The 21,481-nt window shown below is 47.6% G+C and overlaps 1 protein-coding gene across 1 annotated transcript in view; it reads left to right on the top strand.

Annotated features, from left to right (window-relative positions):
* Positions 1-21,481, top strand: part of RPS6KA2 (ribosomal protein S6 kinase A2) — a 161,533-nt gene that overhangs the window by 65,060 nt on the left and 74,992 nt on the right. Inside the window, exons 2-3 of the mRNA XM_081250651.1 lie at positions 8,322-8,438; positions 14,147-14,228. Of these exons, the coding sequence (XP_081106777.1) occupies positions 8,322-8,438; positions 14,147-14,228 (199 nt within the window). The remainder of the gene's footprint in view (positions 1-8,321; positions 8,439-14,146; positions 14,229-21,481) is intronic.

The raw sequence follows: 21,481 nt of genomic DNA, 5'->3' as shown, positions 1-21,481 counted from the left end.
CACTACTGGGCATATACCCTGAGAAAACCATAATTCAAAAAGAGACATGTACCAATGTTCATTACAGGACTATTTACAATAGCCAGGACATGGAAGCAACCTAAATGTCCATCAACAGATGAATGGATAAAGAAGATGTGGCACATATATACAATGGAATATTACTCAACCATAAAGGGGAACAAAATTGAGTTTTTTATAGTGAGGTGGATGGACCTAGAGACTGTCATACAGAGTGAAGTAAGTCAGAAAGAGAAAAACAAATACTGTATACGAATACATACATATGTAATCCATATAAATTTTAGAGTAAGCTTATCTATATCTACAAAAAGCCTTGTTCAGATTTTGATGGGAATTGCATTATACCTACAGATCAATGTTTGGAGAATTATACTCTTTACTGAGTCTTCCAATCTGTCAACATGAATGTCCCTTCATTTTTTTACCTCTTCTCTGATTTTGTTCAGTCGCGTTCAGTAATTTTCAGCAGACAGATACTGTACGTGTTTTGTTAGTTTTCTCCTAAGTATTTCATTATTCTGGGAGCAACTGTAAATGGTGTAATCACTTTTAATGCCTTTGTAAAATTTCATTTGGTGGATGTCATCATTTACTCAATTCTTCCACTGTTTGCTGGACATTTAAATTGTTTCTCATTTCTTCACTCTTATTTAAAAAAACATTGTAACAAACAGCTTTCCATATTCAGATTCTTTTGATAAAGTCTGAGGAGTGAGATCCCTGGGTCAGGCGGTGTGAACGTGTGTGCCTCTTGGTGACCGTGGGATTTGTGTGTGAATAAAAGCAGGCTTCCTGCTCAGTGCCCACCAGTCTGCCCAGTTGTCCAGTAAGACCGATGGCTTTCTGTGCATCATGGCATATAATTTTCCAAGACGTGGACTCAGTGGTTTTTAGATCCTTTCCTGCCTTGTGACTGATTACTCTCTGTCAAAATATAAAATTCTTTGTAGGGCACATTGTTTTCCCAAACACGTGACCTCGTCCTGCACACGTGCCCACGTGGTAAAGTGTGCCGCCATCATCCCACTCACCCAAGTGGCCGCTTATGAGCCTTTTGCAAATTATTCCCATTTGCTAAGATGTTACCAGTTTGAATAATTCATCCTTATCTACACCCCACAGATTCTGCTTTGTCCGCCCTCATGAAGATCACAAACATGCCTACTAATGAGAGGGGCACCAACATCACTTTTTTTTTAATACATTTATTTATTTTTAATTTTGGCTGTGTTGGGTCTTCATTGCTGCGTGCGGGCTTTCTCTAGTTGCAGCAAGCAGGGGCTACTCTTGGTTGTGGTGTGTGGGCTTCTCATTGCAGTGGCTTCTCTTGTTGCAGAGCACGGACTCTAGGCGCACAGGCTTCAGTAGTTGTGGCACACGGGCCCAGTAGTTGTGGCTCACAGGCTCTAGAGCGCAGGCTCAGTAGTTGTGGTGCACGGGCTCTAGAGCACAGGCTCAGTAGTTGTGGCGCACGGGCTTAGATGGTCCACGGCATGTGGGATCTTCCTGGACCAGGGCTCGAACCCGTGTCCCCTGCATTGGCAGGCAGATTCTTTGAGGAAGAAGTGATCTCTACTTTGAGGAAGGGCTATAAATATAGACATTCCAGCATAAGACGTTCCCAATCATAGCGATCAGTTTTAGTAACTGTTGCTGTGTGTTTTTTGCACCATTAAAAAAAGCTTGTTACTTTAGCAGTGTTTTCTTTGCAGAAACCAAATGGCCCTTCTCCACATAAGTGTTGCTTAGAGATGCCCAATCAGTGCCTGCTCACTGGACAGGAGGGTGCAGTGTACTGGTCTGTGGTACCCGAGTCCGGTGTCTTCAGAGGATGTCTGAGTGATTGGATGGATACAGCCCAGAGCTTTTGCTATAGTTTGGTGTTTACCCTTGAGTCACTGTTTATGTCTAGTGTGCCAGTGGGTGATGGAGGATCTGTACTTTCGTTACAATTTGTACCTTTGACTTAAATGTTCCCATGCACAAATTTACAGTGATGCTCTTCCCAGTAGAGCAAGAAAAACACAAACAATCCACTAGACTTTGAATTTTCACATTATCTTTGAGAATATTCTTGCTCTTTTGAACATTCCAACCTACCATCTGACGACCAGCTTCGAATGCAAAGAAATTCTTACGGATGGTTCTGGAGGACCTTTCGTTTCATACCTGAAGAGGAAAATAAATGGAACCTTTGTAATGATGCTGGTAGATGTTCTGCCGCTAATTACGGGTCCCTATGAGTCCGTCACCTTTTACTAGAGAAAGAGCACGAGCTGGCCTCATGGAATAGTGAGAATTGACATCCAGCTGTCTGTACGGGTGGCTCAGCCTGTTTTTGTTGTGGAGAGAGCACAGTCGTGACCGGGGAATGCTGGGCCTTCCGTTGACAATAGATACAGAGACTTGGAACAGAAAACAGCCTGGCAGGAGGGACACATCCCACGGGCACAGAGTCCCTGACACCAGCTGACTCAGCATGTCCTTACCTCTATCAGAAACATCACAGTTATCAACAACTTGTTCTGATAGAGATATTTACCGAAATGTTGATTTTGAAAACAAAAATTGGATATCAGGTCAGAAATATGTAAATAATTAAGTCTTGGAGATGATGATATTCAGATAAGTGAAATTTTCCCTTTTCTGGAAAAAAACGTGAAGCTGTCCCAGTCGATCTCACTGGGATGAGACTATAGTTACACCGATAGTGGGTGATCATCGCGGAGGTTTTTCGTTTGGGAATTTCAAGCCCACGTTGTCAGCTTTTCTCAGCTCTCGGTGCAGCCTCTCTCGCTTTCACACCACGCATCTCAGATCCGAAGTGACAATGCTCTGAGTATGAGGATGGATGGGAAACGGTGATAATTGCCTGTTCGGTGCACGGCAGGCAGGCAGCCTGGTATCATTTTATCACCCACTTTACTCAGCACTATTTTTCAAGTTGTACTAAAGAATAAAGACTTGGCCCCGTCAGCACACATCCCACTGCCCCAGGACGGACCCTGTCCCCATACGGAGCTGTGTTCCGTAAGGAAACTCCTCTGCTTTGGGACCTAGCGATATACGTCTCCATCCACAGTTTTGAGGCTCTTTGGCGATTCCTCAGTGCCTCTTGACAAGTGCAGATAACGACTTCCTCATCCGTGTGCCAAGTGACTCTTTACAAAGCACATCCTTGAAGGTGGCTGTCCGGGTGAGATGGAAATTGTCCACGGCCACATCTAGAGCCTCTGCGCCTGAAACACCACACCCAGGTACCAGCACCTCTGTCATTTCACAGCTCATGTTCCACAGAACGCTGATTTCTCCGGGGGCTCAAGGATTGATGGAACTGACTAGAACTAACCCACCTGAGGGACGTCGAGGGGGCGGAACCTGGGAGCCTGCAGCCCGTGTGCTGTGGGCGCCTGTGCCCTCCTCTCTCTGTGCAGGAACGCTGCTCGTCTGCCCGTCACCGCTCTAATCACAGCTTCCAGGGCGTCCAATTTGCATAGACTGTGATTTATAAAAATACCAGCAGACCGAGAGGCTTTCAGAAGGATGGAAGGGAAGATAATTTGAGGGAACGACAGGCAAGGAGGGCGAAGGAAGAAGCCGTGACGGGGGGGCACTTTCCTTTAAAAACAGAGGGAAAAGCCCACCTTGCCTTTAATAACAAAATTAATAAAAGGGAGGTAGAGGGCAAAAGTCTGGATGGGAAGGAGAAGGCAGAGAATAAAAATGAGACGAGTCTTGGTTGTTCCTCCTCCCCTCTCCTCTGAGTTTCTTCCCTTCCCCCTGCTGTGATGTCTGAGTCCCAAGTTCGGCCCAGTTCAGACCCTGAGGGGCTTCAGGAGCCGCTCAAGTTTTCTTTCTGAAGGTGGACACACCTGGCAGGTTGTCCCTGCGTGTGAGTTACTGCCGTGACTGCCCTGGGGACTGGGTCACTTTCTTTGGTAAAAAAAAAAAAAAAAGGGAAAACGCCATTCCAAGATGCATGAGGAAAGAGTGCCCTGCGTGCCCTGCACGATCTGTCCCTCGGGGAGTTGCAGCATCCAGGCGGGCGTTGCACCAGGTGGGTCTGCGGTTCAGGCCCTGGACCCCACCCGGTGGACCCCAGGCAGGGGCCACCGCTCCGTGCATCGTCCTTCTGAACCTCAGAGCCGCTGCCTCCGGCCAATGGTTTCCTCCAGCGTTTTCCTTTTTCGTTCCCTTGCTCCTGTGCCTTCACGCAGGGTTTGTTCTTCTTCAGTGGGCCGTCTTTGTTCTGTCTAGAGGCCAGGAAGTGCCCATAGAACCAGCTGGAGTCCCACTCTCGTTGGGGAAGTGTCGCCATCCTAAATGCCTTAGCTTATATTTAGCCCTTTGGAAACGGAGTGGAAACTTTCAGTAGAAATAGTTTCCCAAGGAACCGATTGGACCAGTGCAGCTGGTCCTGTAATTTCATCTCACATTTGCTCACGCCAGCGGGAGCAGACACATTGGCGGAGACGTGTGAAGGGCAATTTAAAGAGCAGAGAAGAGTCTGCAATGCATGAGCCACTGCGTCTCAGAAGCTTCCTCGGGCGGGAGGGAGAGGAAGCCGCGCTGCCCGGAGCCCACATCCCATCCGGGCCCCGGGAGGTCGGGATCCGCTTGCGGCTCGGCCTCTGGGTTCCCTTGGAGAAGCCACCGGACCTGCCTAGAAGGAGGAGGTTCCTTCTGGCTCTGAGTCTGAGGCTCATGCCTGGTCTTTCTACCTGGTGTTATAACGTGTGCACAGCCATCTCCTCGGGGGTCTTTGTAGTGAACGGCCTGTGTCGTTGATTCTGGACGCTTTACTGGGGTGGGGTGCGCCTCCCCGAGGGACTTTTCAAGGGTCCCCTGTCTTCACTCCCTGGAAGAGACTGATGAGCTACTTGGTGACTTCTCTCCACTTTCAAAGCATTTCTGAACTTTGCTCCTAGCAGTACGGTGGGCTAGGTGTGGTGAGCCCTCTTGCTAAAAACAATTGAAAGTATGGATAAAATATCTCTTTTAAACAGTATCATTGATGAGCTGGGAAGTGGTAGGAGATACTCAGAGGCCTTGCCCCGGGTCAGAGCAGCTGACAGGGCAGAGGACCAGCGACAAATGCCAGGCTTGCCCCGTATCCCTTTCCCCTGCCCGCGTAGAGCGGAGGCCCTGGGAGGCTCCCAGCCCCTGCGGTCTCCCCGACTACACGCGCGCTCAGGACCTCACCTGGGATGAGCCTCACGTCTGGAGTTCTGGGGACAGGTCCAGACCTGAGAGCTGTCGGTGGTGTTCAGACGGTAACACAAAAGCCCCGAGACAGGACTAGGTCCCGGGGGGGTGATGACGGGGAAGAAGGGCCGGGGTCCAGGGGATGTTGGGAGACCGGGAGATGAGGAGACGGGAGAGAGGGGGTGTCGGGAGACCCGGGGGGCGTGGTGTCCCGGAATCCAAGTGAGGGAAGTGCTTCGAGGAAGATGGGGTGGTGGATGGTGCCCAGTGCGGCGGACCCTGAGGTCTGACCCCTGGGTTGAGCCCCGTGGAGGGTTTTTTTTTTTTTTTTTTTTTTTGCAGTACACGGGCCTCTCACTGTTGTGGCCTCTCCCATTGCGGAGCACAGGCTCCGGACGCGCAGGCTCAGCGGCCATGGCTCACGGGCCCAGCCGCTCCGCGGCACGTGGGATCCTCCCGGACCAGGGCACGAACCCGTGTCCCCTGCATCGGCAGGCGGACTCTCAACCACTGCGCCACCAGGGAAGCCCCCGTGGAGGGTTTTGATGACTTGATGAGGTGAAGAGAATGGGTGGCAGTGGGTGTGAGAGAGGAGAGGAGGGAAGTGAGGCAGCGAGTGTGGAAATCCCTTCAGAGAGCTGGCGGGCGGCGGTGGGACCACGCAGTCTGTTTCCTGAGCAGGATGCGGACAGGACAGCCTGTTTGTGTGCCGCAGGGAACCGCCCTGCAGGACGGGGAGTGGGGCTGGAGGTGAAGTCCCATCCTTCGCAGAGATTCCAGGCTCCATAGTCCCGCCCGGGGCCTGGAATCTGCATTTTTAACGAGTTCCCTGGTGGTTCTGATGCAGGGGCACCACGGCCACAGCCTCTGGAACAAGATGTCATTCCCTGACGAGGACAGCCTGTTTTGGGGTCTAGAAGAGGGAGCCGTGGTGCCCTGATGGGAGATGCCTCCGGCCGTTTCCATCACTGTCCCTGTGTCTCTAATACCTGCACAGGAATTTCCTCCATCTGTCAGAATTTCAACAGGGAGTCTAAAATTCACTGTCATAAATTATTTTGTCCTATGTTGATGTCATTTCAGCAATTCATTTCTCTAGTTTTTCTCTCTTGCATTAGAACATTTTTGAAATCCTTGCTTACAGAGCAAGTGCCTGACCACGACACCAGGTTCTCCCCACAGATTTCTCAATTTATTTAAAAAAAAATACTCTTTCATAGGAGTTATGCTACAAACCAAATTTTTAGTGCTATATGTAGAGGGAACAGGCTTTATTTTCTTAAGGGAATGGCATTAAAATCCACATCGAATTCTAGAAAAAATGACCTGCCTCATAAAAGGGAAAAGGCATTTATTTCAAAATGAAGCATAGACACTATTTTATGTCTGGTTGCCCTTTAAGGCAATAGTCACAAAATGATTCAGAAAATATCACTGTCCACTCTGGAAACAGAAGCAGACAGGCCCAGGCATGTTCTCCGTGCTCCCATCTGGGTGTTTCCTGTGCACACAGCAATCAGCATTGGATTCCAGACCTTTTCTCTTTTTTTTCTTTCTTTTTTTTTTTTTTTTTTTAATTCTTGGGAAAGAGGAAAACAAAATATCTCAAGCAAGTTCAAGCCAAAATGTCACTATGAACGCAGAACTCTAAAATCTAAAATGTGAAACTCTTGGTTCCTTTTTCTGTGGGTAGTTGAGACTCTTTGCTGCTCAAGACCTTACTGATTTTAAATGAGACATCAGCTGCCTTGCAGCCTTATCTGGGAGCAGCCTGAGGTTTTAACGCCTTTCCCGAGGAGGAGGTTAGCTATGTGCTTTGAGTGAGTTTGCTGTAAATACTTGGACAGCAAGAATCTACACAAAGTGAAATGTTAGGAGAGATCTGCTTCTAAGCCTTTGAGTCGAAACGTTCGGGCAGTGATGACTCGGGAAGGTGAATACTGACGTGTTGGTGGGATGCGCTGGGCTGGGGAGACCTGGTGGCCTGGGTGCTGGACTGCTTGTTCACAGCAGGGGTGAAGCGGGGCCCTGGGCGGGGATCCTGGGGTCCGGGGCACGGACCCCTCCGGGGATGCTGCACTGCAGGATCTGGGTCACCTGCCTGCTGAGGGGGTCACAGCAGGTTGAGTGACCTCATGCACCTCCCCACAGGAAAACACCTACTTTACAGTTTTTCCATGTCAAATAGCTGGTGGTGGGTAGGTGGCAATGACCCCTTACAGGTGCAATAATATGTCTCTGGGGACAGGTAGTTCTCTGATGAGAATTTGTAGTGATTTCTGCCAGTGTTTTAATTTAAAGATCAAGGGCCTTTTTTTCCTACTGGGAAGGCTTCTGGACTGGCAGAAAATCCTATCTGACTGCTTCTTCTGAAATATAAGCTTTGGGATGGCAATGAATCATTCTTCGCATTAGCTCTGGCAAAAATATAAGGGAGAGTAGAATGATAAGAAGGAGGAGAAAAAAATCTGCGTTTCACAGATGACTTCTGCCTGTGGATCCTATTGGTGACCTTCTTCTTCTTTTTTTTTTTTTTTTTTTTTTTTGCTGTACGCGGGCCTCTCACTGTTGTGGCCTCTCCCGTTGCGGCTCCAGACGCGCAGGCTCAGCAGCCATGGCTCACGGGCCCAGCCGCTCCGTGGCATGTGGGATCCTCCCGGACCGGGGCACGAACCCATGTCCCCTGCATCGGCAGGCGGACTCTCAACCACTGTGCCACCAGGGAAGCCCCTGATAACCTTTTTGACCACAGCAGTGTAGACGTTAAGACAGATTCTCAGAGGTTCGTTTTGTTCCGTGGTTCCCACATTCCTCCCTGTCCAAAATTTTGCCCAAACTGTTAAGAAGCAGAATGGATTTCACTGAGATATTGGTAAGACCATATGACACAACTCCATGGGGTAAAGAAACAGTTAAAGGCTCACAAACGGAATCATTGGTATAAATAAGCAAGTTGATTTTGTAAAGCTCTGTGGTGTCACAGCTTTAAACTCCTATCCTGAAGATCCATAACGTACCCGACTTGTTGTAACTTCAGAGGACGAATCCAGAGGAACCCCTTGATTTGTATTTTTGTCATTTTTCTCTTGCAGGAAGAAGGCATCGTGAAGGAGATTGACATCAGTCATCATGTGAAAGCAGGCTTTGAAAAGGCCGACCCTTCCCAGTTTGAACTGTTAAAAGTTTTGGGACAAGGGTCCTATGGAAAGGTAAGTTAGGTCCATGGTTCCCTCCAAGTGGGTCTCATTCCCCTGGGGCTTGTCCCGCATGTCAGGGCGAAGCACTTGAATGTCTGGTGAAGGAGACGGCAGAGGTACCTCCTGAGCCCAAGGGAGAGGTGGCCCCAAGCTGAGGGAATGAAAAGTACAGGCAGCGCCCACATGGTGGGTCCCGTGGTGGCTGGAGCTGGGGCCTCAGTTTGCCTGAAGCCCGTGACCGTGGAGCTGAGCTTAGGGACACCACACACCTTCCCTCTCCTGTAGCTTCCGTGGGACTTTAGTGTATCACCGTGCTGGCTAGATCACTTGAGCCATGCATCTTTGGAAGTGCATACCCCACAAGTATTTCTCAAAAAGAAAGAAAAAGTAGGAGAACAAGGAAGAAAGGAACAGAGAAGGCAGTTCCCTTCGGGACCGGTTCATGTGACTGTCACCAAGGAGTCAAGGAGGCTGGGACTACAGGCTGGCTCCCCTCACCCTACGTGTAAACTGTGCAGATATTTTGCCTGTCCAAGCCTCAGTTTCCCCATCTATGAAAGGGACATAATGTGAACTACTTTCTATAATTATTCTGTGGATTAAATAAGACATGACTCCTAGACGTCTAGCAATCGTCTACGATGAATCTGTGCACTAGAATTTTTCGTTTCCTTTCGTTTTTACCTTCAAATTAAAATGAAAACTGATTTCTCTCAGGAAATGAGAAATAGTTGTCTCTTTATATAGGGCCACATCCATATACAGCACGATGTCAATACATCTTTCACGAGGATAAGTGAATTATTGCAGGGCAGTGCTAATATCTCTACATCCTTGGTGTAACTGTTAGAAAGTATACAGACTTAGGATTTCTAGAATACAAGGGCCTGAGGTAGACAACGAAGCCAGCCTTTCCTAGAGTTTAAGCAGAACAGAGTCCTGGCTTTTTAAAGTAACTATTTTTGTATGGTATGTGGACATTCACCAAATTTCCCCATTCTTCATAGGACTTTGTGCCAAGATGAAATCTGGCGCATGTCGATTTCATGTAGGATTAATAGTTTGTTAGTGATGTTCTAGATAATCTCTTACAGACCACGAAAATTTGATTGTTTGTGAAATCTCTCTTTCGGCATTCTTAAACGGTAGAATGTCTTTTTATTTTATTTTTTCTTTTCCACACAATGTGGTACAGACATGTGTTTATACTAATGTATCTACAGACATGTTCGTTTGAACCATATGAAATTACCAGTGTTCAAAATGTTGTGGCCTCCAAAAATGGCTATTTCATATGGTTTATAAGGCATTTATGAAAGTAGGAAAATGAAGGTTTCAGGCTCTCAGGGTAAAAAGCTGTTACTAAAACATAGAGGCAGGCCTATTTATGTGGTAATGGACTGTCTTCCCATTAATCAGAAATGTTGGAAAAAGATGAAGCAGCGTAAGTCTTTCTCTAAGAACCATGACGTGGAAATAGGAACAAGCAAGGTGCCCCTTGCTCCCTTTCAGAGACGCTGCCCACAAGTTGTTTCTTGAGAACACGCGGGACCAGTGCAGCTGAATCACCTCTGTCCCCAGTGATGGAGATTGGGACCCACCTTGCAGGCGAGGCCCAGGGTTGCTGGGTGGGCACTGGCTGATGCCCTGGCCTATTGCAGGACCCTGATTTCACTGAGCGCCCTCCCCCCAGGGTGTCTGGAAGCAGCAGAGGTGGAAAATGCCTTCTGAGCTCAAGGAAAATGGATCTGAGCCTGTCCGTTCAAAACTCGACTGAACAAAAGCTACATTGACGATGCCCTGCTCAGAGATCTGGGCATTAAAAATGAAAGGAGAAAAGACTTTTTCCAATTCCCTGCAAATTTTGAATTTCAATTTTAATTAAAAAAAAAAAATTCTTTGGGAAACAAGTGAAATCCTGGTGTCGGGTGGAATCCCCTTGGAATGACAAGCTTTGTAACACTCCACACTTTTCCTTCCCAGCCATCGTTGTATGAGGCATAAGAAAGTAAAGTTTAAAAGATTAATATCTTCTGATATTAATAAATAAAGAGATTAATTAAGAGATTAAAAGTAAACTAAGTAAGTGAAGGGAAATAAAAGGAAGTGGCGGTGGCGACGCCTACAGATGTTCAACCTCCATTAACTACTGACTCACGAGCTCAACCGCTGCCTGTGTGTTGGGCCTGGTCACCGGATCAGGACCGTTGCAGACACTGGAGGTGAGGCTCAGGATTCCCGGTGGACGAGGCTGCTGTGCTGACGCAACAGGGCTCTGGAAAGCTCCACCCAGAGGTCCCCTGGGAACGGTGGGCACTAGAGAACCACAATCACAAATCTTATGTGTCCACACAGCAGTATTTGTTATGAATGTTTTATAAAAGCCAAACTAACGACGAGAGGGGGAAATCCATATGTCCTACCATCCATATTATTTTATTCTTCATCTCTAAATAGAAATCACATGTCCTTATGCAGGAGTATCTTCGTTTTGCTCTCGGTAAGAGAGAAGAATGGCACAACTACGTGTTTCCATCCTGCAGGAAGCTCCTGTTAAACGGACGTCTCTTGCAGAGACCCCAAAGAGTGGGGAGCTGGCGTGAACCTGGGCTCCGGGGTCACGTTCACCCCCCACCAGGTCCCTGTGTTCTTTCTCTCACCCCTTCAGTGACTGCAGCTGTTGGAGGCGTGGAAATGGATAAAATGCCACCAAGACCTCCTCGCTCATGCCTGCTGCTGGCCCCACACTGCTCCTGGGCATCGCCCAAGTGACCTTATCCTCCGCCCTCACCCGTCAGTCCCCTTTCCTCAGCCCCCACAAGGCAGCTGGCAGGTCGTTCCTGGAGAGGAGCAGCGTTCAACCCCAAGGGGCAGCCCCGGCTTAGGGTTAGGGTCTCTCACAGGGATGGTTGAGGCTGGCGGCCTCAGGATTGTCCCTAGACGGGACCACACAAAGGGCAGCATGCTCTGCCATCCCCACACTCCGCCCTGCAGAGCCTAGGGAGCCAAGTAGCCCGTTTGCTGAAGGAAGTTGCTGGGAATCATGGGGACAGTTTCTGGCCATTAGTAATTTGGTCAAACCATGATTATTTCAGTGATGGCCGGAGAGCAGGGGGTCGTAGTGCTTGGGACCAGAGGAAGACAGCCTGTCCTTAACGGCCAAGCAGGCAGTGGGAAAGCAGCGAAACACTCTGAGGAACGGGGCAGAGGGTGTCTGAGTGTTAAAATGTATGGTGCTGCCCAGATGTTCCCCGAAACCTTCAAGGAAGGTGGAAACAAAGCTTTTGCCCCCTCCCTGGCTCGTCACCTGCCCCTCGGTCTCCCCAGGCAGATAAGGACTGGATTGGGATTCCATGTTCTGAGGTGGGACCAAACCCCAGTGAGAAGCGTCCTCGCTCCCCTGTGACTAAGCAGTGGGGTTGGTAAGAGCAGGTCTGTAAATGTCTGCCTCTGGGGGGAAGGTTGGTGCCCTGGCATCCTCTGGAAACGCACGGCTGCCATCCACTTGGGTCGTGCGCTGGGAAGACGCTGCAGACCAGTTGCCAGGCTCGTGTGTTGAGGGGACGCTGCAGACCAGTTCCAGGCTCGAGTGTTGAGGGGACGCTGCAGACCAGTTGCCAGGCTCGAGTGTTGAGGGGACGCTGCAGATCAGTTGCCAGGCTCGAGTGTTGAGGGGACGCTGCAGACCAGTTGCCAGGCTCGTGTGTTGAGGGAACACTGCAGACCAGTTGCCAGGTTCCGGTTCTGAGACAGGGTTGAAAATCTCGCTCAGAGAATGAGGTAGTGATTTGGCTGATCGCGGTGATACGTGGAGACTAGGGCAGCTTCGGGTGGCACGGCATCTGTCTCCACGTGTGCTCTCGGAAGCGCTTTGCAGAGTCTCGGCTGAGCTTCTGAAGAAGCAGCTCTAAAAATAAAACGCGGGAGCGCATGAAAAGTCCCCTGGGTTAAGTGTTAGAGATTCGGCAGCTGTCTTTGTTGAAATTGTCCAGTCGTTTGGGAACTTATCTCACTACATTAGAATGTGTTCCTGAATCACGTAAGGATGAAGAGGCAAGAGGTACGGGATGCCTCGGACGGGAGGGCTCTCCCGGGGCAGACAGAGACAACCTCTTCACTTTTAAGTCGATTGTTACCGTATTTTGTTGTTTCTCTCGAAATGCGTTTGTCTCCTTTTGGATGCTCTGCTTGCTGTAGGGCTGTTCCTGCTGCGTTTCTTGCAGGACCTGGCGTGTGGCAGGAGCCTGACAAATATTGGTAGTGTGGTGATTTTTCCCCTGTTCTTTTGAAAATAAAAATAGAACTCCTTTGTAAAACAGATGAATATAAATAGCCATCATTATCCATCATCTCATTTTTACTAATAAAACCTGAGTTGCAATAAAAGAAAAAAGGTTCATGTGAAGCGATCCATGGCAAGATTTGCATCCTTGAAACTAAACCATCATGTGGTCAGATGCCATGTGAACATGGCCTTCCGTGTGGACTTGAGTGGACAGTCTTCCCTACTTCTGAACCCACGCATGTACCTCATATACATATTCACGTGTGAGCTCCTACGGACCCCCTTATATTGTGGGGAAGAGGCGGAGAAAGGAATGAAAAGGGGGACAGAAAAGACCGACTCTGGATATTCCAGAGGCTCGACCTTCCGGACGCACATCCTTCCTACACCTGTCCTCATTTTTCTCCGTCGTCCCCTCGTTCTGAAAGAGGGGTCTTACTCTTGTCACTAGCGTTCCGATGACGAATGCCTCGTCTTGGGGCTAACGGGTCACCTTCACTGCAGTACGGTGGGTAGATCACCCTGTCCCACAGCCCCTGTGGGTTTGAACACGATCCGTGGCGACTGCACGCAGGGAAGCTCCAAGCACACACGTGGGCAGCACCTGTGCCTTCTGGACACACACGTCTGCACCCGCGTGTCTGTCATGACAGCAGATTTTTGCATCTATTGGTAAATACTGTTAGGAAAAGCCAATACTGTTGTTTCATCTGCGTGGAAGGTGTTCTGTTCGTAACGGATACCCCAGGTTGGTTGGTTTGTTTTTTACTAATTTTGTTCAACAACTATGAATGTGACTTTTAAGCTCAGCCTCTCAAACAATTGTCTTTTCCTCCATGATACACGTCAAAATGTATCCCAGCAGATGTTGTGTCCACATAAGATGATGTAAGAGCCATTTAGAAACCAACTCCAACTATAAACTTAAGCTACTCAAAGCTGAAATTTGGGTGAAGAAAGCTCAAAATAAGAGAGTCTAGCTCATCTTGAGAGTCAGAGAGTGTCCTGTGTGGTTCACAGTGACTCTCAGGGTGGCCTTCGCCTTGGGGATTTACAGGGCATATTCACAATAAACCAAATGACCCCCCTGAAAACTTCTGAATAGTGTCTGTTTTTCTAAACAACTGGTCTTTTTTTAAAAGGAGGGTGCTATTCCCTCTGATATAAAATGTTTCATAGAAAGTGAGTGGTGCCGAAAACAAACGCGATTCTTCATACGAACACGTAACACAGCTCCTCACAGGGTGGTAATAAATTAGATGAACTTTTCCTGACATCCCAGATGTTGGAGAAGATTTTACATTTAGGTTTTTCCTACAGTGTATTTATTTTCTTGGAGTTTCCTAAACTCCCTATGTATCCCTGTGTCAAATCAAATAAGGAAAATGAATTTACAGTCATATCAACTGCAGGTGTTCTGTGTTCTCTTTCTCAGGTGTTCCTGGTGAGGAAGGTCAAGGGGTCGGATGCTGGGCAGCTCTACGCAATGAAGGTTCTGAAGAAGGCCACCTTGAAAGGTGAGAGGTCACAGAGGGGGAGACACGTAACTGTGGTTTATCCTCTGCTTGTTATTGGGGGAAATAGACATTCTGTTTAGTGTTGCATGATTTCTGTATGTCGACATGTTACTCTCTGATTGATAATACACATTAAAAGCATGTCCCTGAGTATCTAACATAGCCCTGCAAAATTTCCACAGTCTTCAGAGGGAAAGCCATATTGTGTAAATACCATCCTCCACATATGCTCTGCTGTAACGTGCCATTTGGGGAAAAGAGCATTGAGGAGGAAAGCAAAAGCAGGTTGTTTTGGCTGTATTGGGCAACAAATCAGCCTAAATTCATCCTTCAGGCTGGATTGCTCAGTTTTAAACAAAATGTGATTCACGGCTGTATTATTTCCCTTTCTTCCCCCGGACTGGGTTTTAGAAATTCAGTCCAACACCTGATTCCCTGCTTCTATACTCCTCCCCTCCAGAAAAGTACACGCACATAACGCAGGTCAAGGTAAGCTATTATCTAAAATCTCTATTCTAAGCTCAGGGTCATTTAACCAGCAATACGTACAGCTGAGCACCAACTACATCTGCTCTGATCACCTCCTATTCACCCATTGGTGAGGGAGGGATCCGTGTCCTAAATAGTGCTAGAGGCTGGGCACACGACACCTGGCCTGGGCAGGTGAGACGACAGAGCTTATCAGTCACCTACACTTCTCACTGGGGGCGGAGGGCACTGCACAGCATGCTGGGCCACGAGGGGCTGCACAGGAGCAGAGTGAGTTGCAGGGACTGTGAGATGCAGGCTTTGTAGTAACAAGAGGGTGGGGTGGCCCCTGGTTCCAGGGAAGATGTGATGGGCTTATTTGAATAGTTCTGTGGGCTGGCAGGGAACTGAACATGTTAGGTTAAAGACCAGATGGGGTACAGCTGGTCTGGCTTAGAGGGAACCAACAGAGTGGGGAGCCTTTCCTGCTAGGCGGGGGGGCATATCTGTCAAGGGCAGGGGAACTCGTGGTTAAGCCTTTCGGGCCCATGAAGCTCAGAGGTGTCAAGGCAGCTCTTGAATTTTTAGGTCTTATATCACAATGTCCTCAGCACCTACATGCAGGGGACAGTACAAAAATATGTCATTCTCTGCCTTCAAGTCACTTACTGTCTAGCTGGTAAATAAGATATATTTTGAGCCACACAGAACCAATAATATAGAACACTAAATGCATAGACCAAATATATATAGACCTAAACATTTTAGATACAAAGGAAGAAAGAGTTCTTCCACATGAGGCCATTCAAAAAGGTTTTAGAAGGTGAACGAGACAGTTCTTAAAGGATGGGTAAATACTTCTATAGAAAACAGCAATCAAGTTGACACTGTCAGCACAACCCATGAAAGAAAATACAAAAACTGCCACTTTGGCCAGACTGGAGCCTGCATCAGAATCACCTATATGTGTTTGGGGAAAGTTGTTAAAAATAGATCCCAAGGCCCCACTTCTGGCCTCCTGGATTGTAATCTCTTGGGGCAGAGCCTAGAATTGGAGTTTTCTAACAAACTGTCCCAGTAATTCTTCTGTACACAAAAGTTTAGGGTTCTATGATACAGTTTTGGTTTTATAGTTTATTGTTGACACTGGAGTTTTTAATTCAACAACATAATTTAAACCGTGCTATTTATAGTGAACGTTTTTTTATTGTAGCTATAATAATGTTTCTAAAATTGTTTGTCGATTGATCGTGGCCAAATCGTCCAAGATCCTCATAATAATATAATTCTAAAGAATGTTTGTTAAAAGACCTATAGGAAACAAAGCAGGTTTGGGCTTTCTATCCCCAACTTTGAATAAAATGATCTCTTCACTAAACAGTAGTTCCATAGAAATAGAAAATCAAATTAAACATATGTTAGTTCAAGATCATCGGACTGTCTAAAAGAGTGAACAGCTTCTCTGACACTGCCTCAAAAGTTAAATAGAGTTACCGTATGATCCAACTATTCTAGCCTAGGTGTATAACCAGGAGAAGCGAAAACATACACCTACACAAAAACTTGTGTACATGAATGTTCGTAGCAGCACTAGCTAATTCACAGTAGCCAAAAAGTGGAAAAACCCCAAATATCCATGGACTCATGGATAAAGTATGGTACATCCACACAGCGGAATATTATTTGGCAATACAAAAAATGAAACACTGACGCATGTGCCTTAGCCTGGAGGAACCTTGAAAACATTACGCTGGGTGAAAAGAAGCCAGTCACAAAGTTTCCCACATCGTAGGACTCCATTTATGTGAAAATCCAGAAGAGGTAGCTTCCACAGAGACAGGAAGTAGATTAGTGGTTGCCGGGGCCTGGGACGTTAGGGAGACAGGGTGTGGCTTAATGACTATGGGGTTTCTTTTGGGGGTGATGACAATGTTTTCTAATTGACTGTGGTGATGGTTGCACAACTCTGAATATTCCAAAAACCATCGAATTGTGCATGTGGGGTGGATTGAGTGGTACATGAATTATATCTCGGTAAAGCTGTTTTTATTTTTATTTTTTGCATTACGCGGGCCTCTCACTGTTGTGGCCTCTCCCGTTGCGGAGCACAGGCTCCGGACACGCAGGCTCAGCGGCCATGGCTCACGGGCCCAGCCGCTCCGCGCCATGTGGGATCTTCCCGGACCGGGGCACGAACCCGCGTCCCCCGCATCGGCAGGCGGACTCTCAACCACTGCGCCACCAGGGAAGCCCATAAAGCTGTTATTTTTTAAATGAACAGGTGGTACGTAACATGGCCATTTGCTAAAACCCACTCTCTCATCCTCAAAGCATGGAGGTTTACTCTCTCAGACACAGAGCAGGCAGCTCCCTGTGGTTGAAGATGAGGGCAGGTCGAAGCAGAAGCTCATCGTCTGACCAGGCTGTTCCTGGTGAGATCCCCCGCCCATCGCACCTTCCATCAGCACGTCTGATAACCTCACCAGCACGTGCTCAGTGCCCTTCAATTGTTCCCTTTCTCCTCAAGTTGTAACTGTTCCTTCTTTCCCATCAAATACCATCTCACCCTCTCCTGCCCCCAAAGGAGGGAGAGGGGGAAGTGGGAGGGAAATTGGAACCGTGGGGGAACTTGTGTGTTCACCCTGCTCTGGAGGCGTGAGAGAGGAGCAGCCCGTCCATCAGCCCCAGCCTTGACCTCATCTCGGTGATCTCAGCTTCCACGGGAACGCAAGTCTCCACGTGTGTTTATGATCCGATCCAGTGTCCTTGAGAAAGCGCTCCTGATACAAGGTTACATGGATTAGGCAGGATATGAAACTGTGTTACAGAACGATAGAGATGTTAAATGCATGTGTGCCTCCATTTGTACAGGTAGATGCCTCTGTGTGTGTACGAATATTGAATATATGTCGTGCTCGTCAGAAATATGCCAAAACAAAAACACTCATAGGATTACTGGGAGCCTTTATTTTCTTCTCTGTGTTCTATATTTCAACTTTTCATCAAACGTAGAATCTATTTGACTTTGTATAATATAAAGTTTTTTGTGTAATATTCCAGAACAATACGCTTAACTATGTAAAATCATTTTTACATTGTGAGAATGAGCCATATAAGCATAAAACTTACAAGCACAAAGTCAGAAAAATTTCCCACTTCCTAGTGCTCCTTTAAAAGCCAGCTTTTGAACCAAACGTTATCTTGTATCATCTACTATTTCAGCTTTTCAAAATGGTCCATCACTAAAGAATAGATTTTTCCCCAGAAGTGCAATCAGAGCTTATTTCCCTAAGAGAAGATATAGAAGTTTTACAAAACAGTCCTTTGTGTGAGGTGGTGCTTGGACCCATGATAGGAGGACCAAGTACGTCCAGCACGGAGGCCAGGTCTCTGAGCCACCGAGGGACCTTCTGAGCTTTCTAGGCATTCCTTTCTCCTCCCACGTGAAAGAAGCCGGTTGTTTAGATTTGTTTTGGCTCCAACACCTCTGCATTCTGTTAGCCTGAGAGATTCGAATATTCGTAAGCCATTCTCCATCCTCAAATCCTCACCAGTTTGCAGGCTCATTAGTGAATCAGAAGAACGGGTTAGAAAAGAAATGTGGGTGAAAGCAGCGCCCTCCAGGAGTGCAGACCAGGAACTTCAATAGTGAAATTATTTTGAAAAGGGGAAAACGGAGAGGGGGGCGGAGGACTCATGGCAATGACTGCAAACTTCCGGATGGTTTCTCAGAAACGCGGATGGCTGTCCCGTGTACAGAAGGGAGTGTCGTCGTCATTTGGATTCCAAATAACTTGGCAAACGGATAATAGTCTCTGACAGCTCTGTTTCTCCTTTAAATGGGTTTGGAGGGGTCAGGCGCCTGCCTCCGCCTTTCTTTAAAGAGGTGGCACGCCATTTCTAAGGAAAATGTCAACGGCTGAAGCAGCTGACAGTGTGACGAGCAGGCAGGCGTGAGCCGCCCCCAGCCTAACCCGCAGCCCCCCTCACGAGCAGGGATGGTGCTGCTTTCCCCCCCATCGCTTAAGGACCCTTTCAAAGTGTTCAATGTCTCTGATTGACAAAGTTTCTGTATTCGTGACTCAACACTGAATTATCGCAGGTGACAGTTCTATGTAAGGAATTCCAAACATAATGAATTCCAAAGGGTGACGCCCCACTTTGTGTTGTAGAGGAATTCGGTTTAAAAGACTGTCAGTGTATTCCCAAGCATGAAACCACAAGTGAAGCAAGCCTGGTCTCCATCCCCCATTTAGTGAGCTGGCAAGTGGGGACTGTCACCCACGTTAATAAGGTGGTTCCCAGCCTTGGCCACAAGCTGGAATGGCCTGCAGGACTTTCACAAAATGCTGAGGTCACTTCAGGTCAACTCCTCGAATCCCTGGTCTGGATGTGGTCTGGGTATGAGGATCCGGGTGTCTCTAGGGTACTGCCAGCAAGAGGACCCCGATGCAGCAGCTGGGAGCACAGACACTGGACCCTGGGACCCCATCCGGCTTAGACTCCACGGGCTGTGTCACCCTGGGGAACCTCTCCTGGCCTCTGTTTCCTCCTACTTAAATGAGATGATGTCAGTAATAGTATCTACCTCACAGCGTTGTTGATGTGAGGATTAAATCTGTCAATGCACGTGAGGTGCTGCTGCTGGCACAAGGTTCACCGTCACCTGTATTCATTTCTGGTCCTTTTCTCCATGAAAACTGGCATTGGAGGTGTGTTAGGACTCTTCTGGTCTAGGTTTGGCTTAGGTCTGATTAAGTGGGGGGCGGGGGGGCGGTGAGGAGGAGGGTTGAGCGTTAATTACCATCTGGTTAGAAAGACTTACGTCTCTGTTCAGCCCCAGTTCCTCCAGCTACGTGAAGAGCCTGTGATGGTGTTAGTTACTAAGGGTGCCTGGCACCTGCTGGGGACCACAAACATCCACCCAAGGAGGGCTCCTCTTGTAGAATTCCAGTGAGGATTGAAACACCTCTCCACAATGTGGAGAGCTTCTATGTGAAATATGTCTTTGCAATGAAAATTTTCTGGTAGGACTTCATCTATGTTCTCATGCCTAACTAATTTTTCAGCCGTTTTCCTTATAAGTCAACTTTCTAAGCCCAAAGGTAATACATGCTTCTTTCGTTGAAGGAAGGAAGTTGTGTCCTGTTGATTCTAAAGGAAGAAAATATTATTCTGGCAAATCTCTTTGTTTAGTAAGTAACTAATAGACCGTTACGGTCACTTCATGGGTGTTTCTGGCCAGCTGTGCGTGTGGGTTACTGCCAGAGCCTGGCTGGGAGACAAGATGGAAATGGTCCCGAACGGTGCTTTCTGAGCCTGTCGGATTGTCCTTTGGAGCCCAGTTTCTGTCACTCCTCTATCCTTTCTTTAAGTAGAGCTCTGATTCCATCCCTCGAATGTCAGCAGATACAGGAGGGAATGCGGGAGTGTGCGGGGTGACCAGGACAGAAATTCATGGATTACATTCACGCTGATTACAACATTTTGAAATAGCCCCTGGTCAGAGTTAGCCTGGTTGGTTTCAAACCTCAGAATGTGGTTTCCAGCACCATTTTATTTCCTTTTCTCTTACACCAAGATGCTTTGTTTTAAAAACACTGACTTAGAAACTAAGCTTTAATCGGTGCCTTAGTTTGAACAGCTGTTATTTCCATGCTAATTCATTTATGTCATTTGATTCACATTTGGATGATTACAGATTCCTAGGGGGGAAGGTAAGGCAAGTTCCAAGCACACGTTTTAAGTGCCCTTATTGGTATTGTAGGAAACTGAGTCACAATGCAGTGAAGCCACACACTCAGAATCACATGATTTGGAGGTGGCGGGGTCTCTATCCCGTGTTCCTCCCCTCCCAGGAAGGGGGCACCTGGGACCAGCCGTGCCCCCCACCCCCAGGGCATCATTTCCTCATCAGGAAGCCTCATCCAGCTATCCCTGGGGTATTTACTATTCAGGGGAGCTGTTTTCCCAGTAGATGATCTAAGACAAAAAGTAACATGTAAACATCATCCTTAAGTAATAGCTCTCCCGTTTGTTGTAATACACCGGCTGTGTGCCTTGGCATCGTTTATATGTTAATTTCTACCAGAATTGCATTTCTTACATTGTAGAGAAAAAGTAGGAAAGAGATTTTTTTTTCACTACTTGCATCTTTAATGCCTGTAAATATGAAAACATAATGGGCTGAAGATTTACCCACAGAAGGATTCTCTGGTAAAGAAGTTAGTTAAGTAACCATGTCAGTCTTGGTTTAAATAATCTAGCATAGAGACAAATCTTGGGGAATTGTGCCCGATAGAATCATCAGTGTGGCTAACGTTTTAATTTTCATCATGCCTGGTTTTCTTCCTTTTCTCTCTGAGGTGATGAGCAGTACAAAGTTTTGGTCACCAAACATTTAGCAACACAGCTTCCCACGGGAGGCCCCTCTTTGCTATGAATTAGACCTTTGAAGGTTAAAAGATATTGTGTGAAGGTGGATTTTTATTCCGTATCCAGGAGACCGCTCGGGATATAACTGCAGACCTGGCAGGTTTTTGTGGACAGAGGCAGGAGGCAGTAAGTGTGGTCACTCAGCTGGGCAGAGCCTGAGTTCTTCACCAGCCTGGTGTCCAGCTCCAGTTAAAAGGCTCAGGCCTCCCCGTGACCGCGGCCGCCTGCAGATGCACGGCTGCGTGCAGCGCGTGCGGTCCCGCGCCCCGCAGTCCCTGAGGGATGTCGCAGCCCCGTCCACAGCAACCCCGGGCTTTTCTAAGATGTACCTCCTACCTGGCCATCTCTCA

Source organism: Mesoplodon bidens, assembly GCF_964165515.1.
Source record: "Mesoplodon bidens genome assembly, chromosome: 12".
Classification (NCBI taxonomy): domain Eukaryota; kingdom Metazoa; phylum Chordata; class Mammalia; order Artiodactyla; family Ziphiidae; genus Mesoplodon; species Mesoplodon bidens.
The sequence above is the reverse complement of the archived record's forward strand: the minus strand, read 5'-3'. Positions and strand labels throughout refer to the sequence as shown.